General features: G+C 39.1%; 1 protein-coding gene across 1 annotated transcript; it reads right to left on the reverse strand.

Moving 5' to 3' along the window:
• Nucleotides 1-1,136: 1,136 nt before the first annotated feature.
• Nucleotides 1,137-12,720, reverse strand: irs2a (insulin receptor substrate 2a). The gene is made up of 2 exons (XM_084103680.1): nucleotides 9,380-12,720; nucleotides 1,137-3,197 (listed from the first exon to the last, which is right to left on the reverse strand). The coding sequence occupies exons 1-2, from the start codon at nucleotides 12,492-12,494 to the stop codon at nucleotides 3,193-3,195; spliced, it is 3,120 nt and encodes a 1,039-aa protein (XP_083959806.1). The 5' UTR covers nucleotides 12,495-12,720; the 3' UTR covers nucleotides 1,137-3,192.
• Nucleotides 12,721-12,919: the final 199 nt, after the last annotated feature.

Genomic DNA, 12,919 nt, shown 5'->3' on the forward strand with positions numbered 1-12,919 from the left:
TGACAATTTAAAAACAATTCAGATGTTTCTTGTTTTCATTTGTTTGTTTTTTTAAGAAAACTTTGGAATATCTTCTTAACTGGTAATCTTTTTTTTTTTTCTATTCCCAATATAATTTTGTATCCTGTTAATTTTTTTCAAAATCTCTTTAACAAAATACATAATTGCTGTATTAGTATGCTTTGTATTTTCGGTTGGTTTGACTAAAATAGTTTGTTTGATGAATTTACAGAACATACCAAGTTGTTTAATAAATTTACACAAATGACATAAATTATTTCTAAACTGAAACCCTCATGCAAGCAGACTGCCAATCTCACATTTATTTCCAACCTTTTAGGGTCCATCGTGTTAACTTTTCTACCATAAATAATCAAGCTATGATTAATAAAGTGCTGCATATTCCTGAAAGTCGAGTATCCCAGAAATACTTCCATAAATCACAACACTTGAATAACTGTTTATTTAACTTAAAGAACTCAAAAGGTACTCTGTTAGGAATGATCCAGATACTGTATAACATAAAGTGAAAAGGAAGGATGTATTGCTCTATTTGCTTCCTGCATGTGGATCTGGACTGTACCTCAGTCTAGCACATGGAATATATTGATTCATTAGCATCCTGTTATATCAATTCGAGCCTAGGAATTATGATATGAACAGGAAAACACTTGCTTTTGTCCTGCTCATTCAACAGGAAGTAATCTGTCTACTTGTTTATGAATGAACTGTGTGTTCCTTCCTCTATTACCCTCAAGCTTAGGGACACAGTGTCAGTAAAGAGGTGGGAATTATTTCAAAATATGTATGTTTATATAACAAGTTTGCATCACTAGGTGTTCTAGGTTTTGTAGAAAGGATATAAGAAACAAACAAAAAAACAATAAAACATTTTATTTTCCTTAAATAACAATATTTATTATTTGTATTATTGCATGTGACTCTTTTGCAACACAAACAAAAGCAATATTTATCTAGAATATTTTAAATGATCTCTTAACAGCATGACAATAAACAGTATGTGATATTTGTACAATGGAAGACAGCTTGTTCAATTAAACCTGGCAAATATTGAAAATATATTAACCCTTTGATACATACAAACAATATATATATATATATATATATATATATATATATATATATATATATATATATATATTATACTTAGATTCAAGATCTTCAAGAACACTGTTGAATATATATATAGATTTGTTTCATAAAGAAAAATAAAACAAGTTTTAAAAGTTGGCAGAATGAAATGTACAAAACAGCATAAATTCAATATCTCTGCAAAATCTTTTAACAAATATATTAACATAATATTTATACATCTGGTTCCACTTTGTAAACTAATTTGATTAGTAAGAATTGCATATACAAAGGGTGAATGAATGCTACCCAAGAAGCAAGACCTTCCTAAGAATCAAGAAGAATGAATACCATTACCTCAATAAATTACATAATAAAGTAGCATGGTGTCATGTGTCACTCTTATTTAGGACTTTAAACATAAAATGTAAAAAAGCATCAACACGTCTATATCAGTGCTATACATGTGTTTTTAGATAAGGGATTTATAAAGTTTTGAACAAATCACGTTTCACAAATGCAATGCGTCGTATCTTGCATTTTTTTATTTGCTTAGCAGTTTGCGTAGGAGAAGTATCTTAAATGTCATGAAAATGTTAAGCTGATCACATTTTCGTATTTAGCCTAGTTCACAACATTCAGGGAAAAGCAGAGAATGGCTAAAATTACTCCTGTTGTGATAATTTTTTCTGCCCCACTAATCTGTTCACTCATACTGTCTAAGTGGGTTTTGTGCTCTACATTCAGATGCGTCATGTGTTACAATCTAGTTGAATGAGACATCACTGCGATATTATCAACACAGAGCCAATGTGAGCATATTAAGACAGTCACCAACTATTAAACTGTGGTCAAGTAGTGATGCACAGAAAGGAACAGAAATGATCGTCCAAATTCTGGACCCACACATCTAAAAAACTGAAAGTGCTCATTTGAAATAAGCCTTTGTCTGGAAAAACTATCAATTCTGTTAATAATATTTTTTTAAGTGATTAACTTCCATTTTACTCTTTCTGCTTTAGCCGAAGGTGGTGTCTTATGGCATTTTCTGTGGTCAAAATTCCTGTGCATCGATACCATCTAGTAGTGCATGCTATTTCTACGCAAATGGGAAATAGTCACTGTTACCATATATTATATTACTGTTAAATGCAATTCTTGAGGCAGAGGAACATGGAATGGCCATGTTTTATGCAACAACGTGAGAAAGTGACAATGAATCTGAGGAAACATAGGATTTAAAGGTTGACCATATTTGGTCATAAATATAATATGTACTAATAATGTTTAGATATTAATTATTATTTGCAATAACCACCTCTGATTATGTGGTAAGACACTCTGAATATCAAAAGTGGACCATTATATAGCAACTTACTATGTTTTTATTTAATAAACTAAATATCTAGAAAAATAGAGTGTATACAATAAATATCACGTTTTGATATTTTCTCATTGTTTAGGTCCAGATAAGTAGTCGCAATTTTGCGGACAGAGAGTAAGGCTTTGGATTGGTCATGTGAGAACATTCAATTTGAGGAAAAAATAAGTAGGAATTCTTTATCTCTTCAAAATTACATACATCAGTACAAGTCTTTTCCTAAGAAAGGACTTGTGGAAATCTTTTAGTCATCATTTAAAATGACTAAAATACCACAATTGTACCTATTCATGGGATGGGGCAATAAGAACCTTACAGTTGTTTATGTCAGGTAAATTAAGATTACATATTTCAGGGTAAACTATATTCCAATTATTGTTCTGAATAAAATAAAAATAAAAAAAGTGTTCACATCAACAACAATTAAAAGTTCAAACATACAAGTGAAGTGGCATGTATGTTTCGTGACTCTTGTTACCAACAGAGCAGCAGCTTTGTAGATCCTGAAAAATGGTGCAGGAGTAGCATGTTAAAGTGGCTAGACTAGAATTCTCTCTAGAATAATCACAACCCAGCCATCGGACGTTCAGCTTTAGGATGAGTTGCAAAGGTCACAGTTCATTTACAGCAGCATAGTCCAGACCAGACCAGTCCAGTCTAGTTACTGGTTGAGCTTCCACTTTCCCTCAGTACCAGGAGGAATAACCTCTGCTTCTTGCTCAATCTGAAAGTAAGGGGGAGAAAAAAAGAGAAGATATCTTTAAAGCTTCATTTGAAACAAAAATGTATAACCACAAGCAACAATGAGAATGAAAAATTGTTGAGAAAAACTGTAGCTGCACTGTAGGAGAACCCCTGACGTCAAATTATCTTGAACGTTATCCAGCAGCCTTTTACAAATCAATTTTTTATGAACTAAACCCATTAAAAAAAATGGGTTAGAGCAATTAGAGCCAAAACACTATTAAAACCCGAAGGTACTCACAAGATCTTATTCTTTCTTCGCTCAATACAAAATACCCTTTGACACTTGTGTTTTCTAAAATAAAACATGCGCATACACAGAAAAAAAAAAAAAGACTTCTCATATTTTATTTGGATGGCATTTTATTATTAAATGTACCTCATTTTTATGACATTTTTTAGTGACAGTTCCAGACCAGCATGAGTGATTAACCCATGATGCACAGTCATATTTAAACCTCTCTCAGATAAGTGAGGGAAAGGGTATCATGTCAGTAGGGATGGAGCTAGCAGCAGTCTTAACCATCTACTGTCCACAGATGGGCTAATCCTGATATAATTCCCTGATAATCTCATTGGAATTATAGTCACAGACCAAAGAAATGGAGGAAATCTCAGGGTCTTTCTTTGCTAGGTCTTGGGTGATCCTGAAGAGTATGAATTACATAATCTGACAACTGACTGGTAAAATGATGGCAAAGCACTTCAGACTTCACCTTAATTTACATGAAAGGAGATGGCGAATGGGAGATAAGATGCAGCCAGTGATAATGGCTGGAGCAAAGATGATGATTACACATAACATTTGTGTAAGATTTAATATTTGTTTCTTGAAGCAAAATAGAACTTTAGCCCGTAATCCTTCAAGAATAATGTGGACTTCTCAAGAGGACTGTCCTCCTCAGGAATGTTTAATACACTTGCTTCAAGATAATGTGGAGTGAGACCATATAGTCAAGGATAGAGACGTAGAATCTGTTAAAAAAGACTATAAGACTAAATTCCCATATTGCCAGACTTGTTAAAAAGTTAATGAAATAAAGTCATAAACCACACTTGTAATTGAAAGTAACTGTGAGGTCATGATGAAACTTTGTCAATGCAGCAGGGTTGTGCACCATTCAACATTTAATTGAGAATGCTTTTTATATTCCAGTTCAATTCCTGAATTTAAACTTAATTTGAATTAAAATTGTAGTAAACAGTATAAATAATTGCAATTTGAAGTTAAATGTAAGGCATTGACAAAACATTGTCTGTGGGTATACTCATGTGATTGCCTGAAATAACAATAGTTAAAGCTTAAAACCTCGGTTAACCTTGGTTAATTTAATCCTGGGTAATTTACACAAATTCCAATATGTTTCAGGGTCAATGAGCAGCAAGGATGCAAAGCTACAACTGCCAAAAGGCTCAGGCTTGCATGCAAGTAGATGAATGGTGGGATGGTGACCCTCCCTTTTTTATTCAGCTGATGAGATTTAGGGTTTGCGTGATGACGGTACCAACAACCATGTCTGCAGCCTATAATGCAGTTTGTAAGGCTGAAAGCTCTAGGCAGCAGTGAGTGATGCTTGGAACCGGGTAATAGTCACGCAATGCTGATTTAATGCACGCATGACATAGCATCTCTGCTAGCTTGCGCATCACTGGATAGAGATGTCACAGCACCTCCAACTGTGGAATAAGTGACCAACTGAGTCCTCTAAGAAAGAGTCTAAGCTGTGGATTTAATAACGGGTTAAAAAAACTTCCACTGCGCTGAGTTAAAATCTAGGCCTATAATCGTCAGAGACCCAAAAACAAATGAGGATGTGCAAAATCATCCTGGAAATGCTGTGACGTCTACATGAGGACATGGTTGTTGTGAACCTGCATGAATGACTGTCTATGTCTGAGTCAATGCTCCTTTCATCCGCCTCAAAACAAGCCGCTGAACAATGTCTAATCCCCCACTCTCCCCTAAGAGTAATCTCCTCTTGCTCCTGGCTAAATGTGGGTAACACTGACAGTGTTGACATGGCCATCTCAGGCGGGAACATCCCGGCCTAGTTTAGCCAGCTCTGCAGAGGTGGAGAATCTGAGAGAACTGCTTGGGTTAACAATTTTTGTTGCTTAAATCTCAGCGTGGTTAAAGTTAGAGCTCAGATTAGAGTTGCAAAGTCTAGGGAGCTGACATTAAGCACCCCCTAATAAAAAAAAAATTAAAAAAAAGAAATGTCTGGCCAAATATTCAGTTTAGACTCACACAAAACCCCTCTTCACTGACAGACAGCATTTAAAGAAAGAAATAAATCACAAAAGAAGTGAACAGAAAGAGTAGGCATTCTAGCCTTCAGTGTAATACATGCTTTATCATTCATGATAAATAAAAATGAAATACTTTCTATGGTAATTGACCGGTGTTTACGTTGTTGTGGTATGAAGATGTAAAGTTGTAATTAAGTAGTTTCTTCAAGTAGCTAAATGTGGGAGGAGAAAGTAACAACAACATACAGTGAAATAGTAAGAAATTATTCTATAAACAGACACCAGGAATGTAAGGGAGAGAAAGAGCTTCAAAGACAGAGCTTCTAGCTTCAAAAGAGTAGTGGAATAGTAACTAAATTCTCTGAAAATGCACACTCACTGTCCTTGTGCTAAAGTTACACAAAAATGTTTGTGTGCATGTGTGATCTATTCTGCTGTTCATACACATTCACAGTCAGCCAGAAATATAAACTGTACCATTTCACACCTTAAAATTAGTGATGCATCGAAATTTCAGCAACCAAAAATAGTCAGCCGAAACAAATATTATTAGGCAGAAATTGTTTTTGAGGGACAAAATCATTGACCGAAACAGTGATATTCAATTAGCACTTCTCGGATGACACATTTTGACTGTGGCAGAGTTTCGTTTACACAATGTAGATAAAGTACAAGAGGTAAACATGTCAGCAGAGTGGACGCACTTCACCGTGACCAAAAATTATGCCAGAGTAGCAATATAATTTATCAGTATATATCAGCATATCAGTAGTAATATAATGTATAATTCATCACCTGAGAAAAAACACCCAGAATAGCATAAAGTGCTATTTTGGTTTTAGTGTTCCTGTAAAACAATTATTTTGGTGCATCACTACTTAAAATGTGCAGGTATGTCTGAATTTAAAAAAACACTTTCATATTTTCTTTTCTCTCTGCAAACTGCTGTCGATCTTTATCTTTCTATCACCGTTTCTCTAGCTCTTCATTCCCCCACCCCACCCCCCGCCCTGCTCCGCTGAAGGGACAAGCACTAGCCACTGTCCTGGGGCAGAAGCAGATGGCCTGCTGTCATTAGTGTATTGTCTGTGCTGCTGCCATGCCTGATAACAGACCTGCAGTGAGTGGAGCGGCAGGTGCACACACACACACACAGCCCCACACCCTTCCCTGTTCAGCCATCTGCCACACGCAAATGCATACAAACTCCTAAAGGAGTATGATTCCAGAGAGAAAGAGAGTTTCAGTAACTGAAAGTTCTGAAAAGTTTCAGTAACACTTGACTTACTTTTGTATGTAGAATGTCTAAATGTATACAAGTCTCCTTTAGCAAAATATATATTGTATAGCATGGTGTTAATTGAGGGACATACAAAGTCACCCAACTCATCATTATGTTCATAAAACCACAAGAGCAGTAAGAGATGTGTTAAGCTACAAATTCATCACAGAGACATTCTACATTTAATCGTCAATGTTAACAAATAGCCTAACTACAAAACAATCGAATCAGGGAGCAACAGGTAATGACATTGACCTTGTTTACATGCTTGCAATTTTAAATTAAGGTCCATATTCTGGTTAAGTATTTATTCTGAAAAAGATGTTTACATGCTCCATAGCAATTGAAATATGGAATATGGACTAAACAGAATATTCTGAATAGACAAGCACTGTACATGTTCTTTTCCTGCTAATTCTTTCTTTCCATTTATTTCCATTCGCATTTAGTAATTCTGCACAGTAGTGTGCTTGTAAATAAGGCAACATAATAAACCAATTTCTTGAATTGGAGGTGCCTATTTACCAAGCAAATCTCACTGCGATCCCTAGCAAAAAATCTCCTGTGCTCAAGTACATTTTTACTGATAAATCCAACAGAGAATCAAAACACTACCAGTAAACAAATGTGATACCATGACTATATCATGGTACTGCCACAGCAGGCTGCTTTTTTTGACAGGTAATTTTGAGAAATGAGGCACCTGTCCTGCACTGCTTCATTATGGGGTTTCTCTTTCTTCAACTACGATACCAATTTTTAACTAATACGCTATGTTTTCACCAGAGCTGTTTAATTTGTTCTACATAAAAAACAAACAAATAACTGCATCAGAGTTAGAGGACAAACAAAAATTAAAGCATCATAATTTTGACAGCCTCTGGCATTCTATGATTTAAAACACATCAAAACAAGGTCTTGTCAGCACACTGTATGCTGTTATGTGGCCTGGCAGTGAGTAGAGACCAAAACAAGTGAGTATTCGCCTCTCCCAGCAACCTTTACCCAGTCATGCATTCCAAGCGTGAAACATCATCATTACTTGACAACGACCCCACAAACAACCACCTGGCTTGTTTTTCCTCCTGACTGAAGCACATGACTTAAGCCTCCATCAGGCCCTCCCTCTTCTGCTCAGCTGACCCCGTGTACATGGCTGCACGTTCATTTCAGAGACACAATGCAAACTAGCTCTTACCCCCATCCTGCCCACTCTTTTCTCAAGGCTCAGTACTCAAGACAAGAAAGAGTTAAACTCACTGTGCTGTCCACTATCCATCCTCCGCCTGATGTTTACACTGCAGGCTGCCTGCAAGGAAAACTACCAGCCATGAACAGCCATTTAACCACTGGGGATAATTTTGGCCCACAACACTGCCTCCAATTGAGGCGTTATGGAAATATGGGAGTACCAGACGATGTGCAGTACGTGCAAATTCAATCTTCTGTATGCTATGCAAAAACAGTGCACAGGAAAAAGCCTTAGGCACTGTACTTTATTAAGAGCAGCATATTGTTACGGCTTGTGACCGCAGTTTAATCTCACAAACACCCCCATGATATGATTCAAGTAGGCAAATAAACACATGCACTTTTGCAGGAAATATGTCATGTGTGAGGAATATTTGACATGGGAATCCTTCTTAACCTTAGGTAAGTGTCCCTGTTAATGGGGAATTTTTTTTTTTTTTTTAAATAATAATAATAATTTGGCTTCATGTTTGACCGAATAGAGTGAACAGGGCATAACAAAATTAAGGGAAAGGTCGACCAGGCGATACGTTTTATAGAACGAAAACACTGCTGAGCACGTGAGCCAAATGAGCCTCAGAACAACATTTCGCATTCCTCAGTGCTTCATGATCCATCCTCTGAGAACAGATCTATTTAATAGCTCCGTTATACACAAGCCTACAACCCTTAAAACAATGTTTAAGCACTAACGCACTTCGGTCTGTAAAAAGCCAGCTTTGATCCGAGTTTGGGGTAAATAAACAAGCGTGCGCGCACCGCTCAATACTGCAGCGTCATAGTGCCTGCGCAGTTGGGTTGTTTACCGCGCGCGGGCACTCATACAGTCACGTCTCTCATGCTTCAAATTTCTCTAGAATTCCTCTGAATGAAAAACACCTTATCAATGCCATAAACGCCCCATATACTGAGACAAATAGCCAGAGGTGCAAACCTCTCTAAATATTTTGAGTTAACGTACATATTATTATTTCGTTCAGCAATAATGTTTTGTTTAATTACTTTAAGTAGCCTACTGTGTGCATATAATTTCGATACATATCCTCTAATATTGCACATTTCCAGTTATAATAAACACACAAAAAAACAAATGTTATGCTAATAGACTATAGAGAGAGTTGCAAATTAAATGCTTTTTAAATATTGCAGTATATATATATTATACATTTTATATATATAGCCTATATATATATATATATATATATATATATATATATAGTCTATTAGAATAACGTGTTTTGTGTTTATTATAACTGTAAATGTTATAATATAAATACACACACAGGTTGTATGTACATAGTTGCAAAATTGCAGTATATAAATATTTATGCTAGTCATCTTTTTGAATCATAACAGCCAATCACATCATCTGAACTCACCTTGTACAGTGGTTGCAGTCTCTTTGAATCCCAGACACACATATGGAGTTGCATGTAATCCATTTATTCCTGCTTTACAGCAACCACCAGTCTTGAAGCCCATAAGGTTTTCACAATTGCCCATCTCTTGTTTCTCCATGAGGTTTAAGGCGATGTAGTTAAGTCCATTCTGATAACCAGCTGAAGTCTCTCGGCACATGGGAGACCCGTACTCCTCATCAGAACCTTCACTACTTCGGACAGTGACATTCTCTACTGAGGCAGAGCTGTGTCGCTTAACATTATGTGCAAAGGAAGGAAAGACAGGTGCAACTGTGGTGGTGGATGAAAAAGTCTCAGAGCTGTGCCGTCTCCGGCCCTGAGGGTCTGCCCGGATCACCTTCGCTCCTCCGTTTGGGTCTACAGAGGAGGCAGCCAACAATAACGCACCAATTCCTTTTGAGACCCCCTGGTCGCTCAGGTCCAGCCTTTGAACCCTGCTAGTGGGGCTGACTGAAGCACTCTCATCATTCTCAGACAGGAATGGAGGTGAGATGTGACCATTGTTGAAACTCATCTCAGTGTAATTGTCTTTACCTGTGCCAGATGGGCATGGTGAGTTTCTCCGTTCATTGAGGAAATAAGCCCCCTCATCAGGTGGGCATGGGCATTCAGCCAGCTCTGGCATTCCATTCAGGGGACTGTTGAGCGCTTCCCTCAGTTTATGAGAGTGTAAATTCTGATTGAGGTTCATGTAGTCTGAAAGGGGGGATCCCTGGCCGAGGTTGGACAGTGAGCCCTGGCTTTCCACAGAAACCATAGAGGGAGAAGAGTACTGTGTAGCAGCAGCAAAGTCTATGTTAATGTACTCACCAGGGCTTTTAGGCTCACAAGGGAGAGGATGTTCAGTCATGCTGGGAAGCATCCTCAGAGTGTCTAAAGATAACCTATTGGGCCTGTTGACTCTTGCTCTCTGTGCCATGCCGTCAGGGCGACGGAGAGGTGGCAGGGCAGAAACCCTGTTGGCCTCTTCTGTTGGATTTTGGCTCTGTGGACTCATCAAAACATACTGGTCATCCTCTGCCCGTTTAGGTGCCTGGTGCTTGTTAAAGCGAATACTTAGAGATGGGGAGGATCGTTGTGTTGTTTCACATTGACCCAGGAAATAATCTGGTGGTGTGGGCGAGACATATGTGTCAGCCGGCGACATATTCATGTATTCTCCATTCACGGCTTTCCCATCAGAGCTCTCCAGTGAAAACTTGGATCCAGACCACATCTTCATGTACCCGCTATCCTCTAGCGATCCACTGCTGGGTGAGTTAGTAGTGCAGCCACTGCCTGTTGGCTGAGGATGTGACCTCGGGTTAATGATCTGCTTGGGTGCTGAAACACTCATGGGACTCATGAGCATGTAGTGGTCATTTTTGGCACACTGAGATGCCATGCCTGGCGTCATGGGCATGTAGCCGTCATCACCCACATTACTGTTAGAGCCAATATCAGTTTTCCCATAATCATCTGGGTATGAGACCTTCGGAGATGCAGAATTTGTTCTCCTGTTCGCAGCCCTCATCAGCATGTATTCATCAAGTGACGCTGAGGATAGCTGGGAGTGTGCTACCTGTTGCCGCGGGGTTGTCAGAGAATACGTCCTCTTCCTGTATATATCCATGTCAAATATGTCTCTGCTAGTTGGACACATCTTGTTCTGGGAGTTGGATGGCCTGTCCATCACCATATAACCATGGAGCTCACTAGCTTCTCTTGAAGGTGGTGTGCTGGAGAGAGAAGAAGGTGTGTCACTCCTGTTTGCTAGGTTGTACCTCACATCCCCTGGGCTAGAACTGTAATCGTCACACGAGAGGAAGCCAGTATCATTAGGTGACCCAGAAACAGAACCACTGCAGCTGGAGGGTCTATGTACTGTGGATGAGATGGAACCATTCATACTGATTGAGGACAAACTTAATGGGCTTACAGCAGATGGGGGCGAGTGGGACATTGTCGTTGACATGGACCTGCTGTGATGAAGCAGTGATGGTTCTGATGTCCGGCAGCCCACCGAGACAGTATTAGATCTGCTCATGTGGTTCCGGCCGACAGCTGTCGGGCTTCCATTCTCAGATATTGATATGGAGACCGGCCTGGTCATGGTACCTTCCCCTTCACTCGCTGTCCGTATTCGACAAGAAGAAAATTTGGTGACAGGAGATGTGGCTGCTGTACTGTCCGTCCTTGACCTCCTCACCAACCCTGTCTGACTAGGGGGTAAATTGTTCAAGTTCCGCCGAGTGGGTACAGATATGGGATTTGATCCTGATGACTGGCTTTTGCTGCGTGGTCTGAACTCTGACAGCTCTTTCATCGCTTTCATAGCTTCTAAAATGGTCTCATGTATATTTTGTGCCACCACAGAATCATCTGCTTGCATCCACAGCTCTCCAGGTCCAGTAGAGGCAGATCTGCCCACCTCAATGAAGAAAAAGCTATCAGAGTGCCCACATCTGCGTATATTCATCAACTGCAGGGTCACAGATGCCACCTCCGAGTTAAGTTTCACAAAGCTAATTGTCCGACTTGATAAGCACAGTCTGTAAACTCCAGTGATATTTCTGCTCTGCCCAATTCCCTTTGCTTTAAGATTAACTTGCCATACCTCTTTATACGCAGCATTCACCGGTGTAATCATGCCGTAATTTCCATCGTCGAAGCCCACCAAAGATGATGCCGAACTAGAAACGGAGCTGTCACACATTTTCCCCTTACTTAATAAATCAGATAAATCTCCGTGCCAACTCTCCTGCTCTTGCTCATTCTCCGCAGCAACAGCAAAATACTCGTCCTTGGTATAGAGGGCTATCAAATACCTGTGTTTCGCGTCAGCGCGCTTGTTTATGCTCAGACAAGAGTCGAGAAAAATTACTCTTTTGGCAGCGGACTTGTTTTTCCATTTCTTTTCATTCTCGTAGTACTCCAGCCGCGAAGGGAGTCCGTCACTCTGATCTTTCAAAACAAAATAGCGCCGATGTCCGTGCTTTTGCTTCTTGAGGTATCCACATTTTCTGATGTTGTTTGAATGAAAGTTGTTGTCATTTGGTAACGAGGATCCCGCTTTAATAGGCGGACTTGCCATACTTGCGTTTACAATTTATTTACTTAAGTTTAGCAGCTATAGAACTTGTTATCCATCCGCAGTAAAAAGATATTTAACTTAAATATCCGAGAACTGGATATTTCGGCGCTGTTCACCATGCGATGTCTTCTTGTTCACAGCAAATAACTCTTCGCTCAGAATGACTGAGCTTAAGAAAAACAACAACATGTGACGTTGCACACAGCCCATCTTGGGTCAGTGGGAGAGAAAAAAAACAGTCATATAAGGCGGCGCGATCTTTGGGAGGCGTGCCTGCCAAGCCAACGAATGGGGTTGCTCATTGGATTCATTGGTCAGGCGAAATGATTGACGGTTCGTTGACAAATCCGTGACGTGTATGGGCAAATCCCCCTTCATACAAGCTGTTCTCCCCTCCTCCTAAAACAAACAGCGCTGTGTGGATG

This window comes from Abramis brama (genome assembly GCF_963993115.1).
Source record: "Abramis brama genome assembly, chromosome: 2".
Lineage (NCBI taxonomy): Eukaryota > Metazoa > Chordata > Actinopteri > Cypriniformes > Leuciscidae > Abramis > Abramis brama.

Bases quoted from the DNA above. Each gene is read 5' to 3' on its own strand.
- irs2a (XM_084103680.1), bottom strand. From the start codon at position 12,494: ATGGCAAGTCCGCCTATTAAAGCGGGATCCTCGTTACCAAATGACAAC.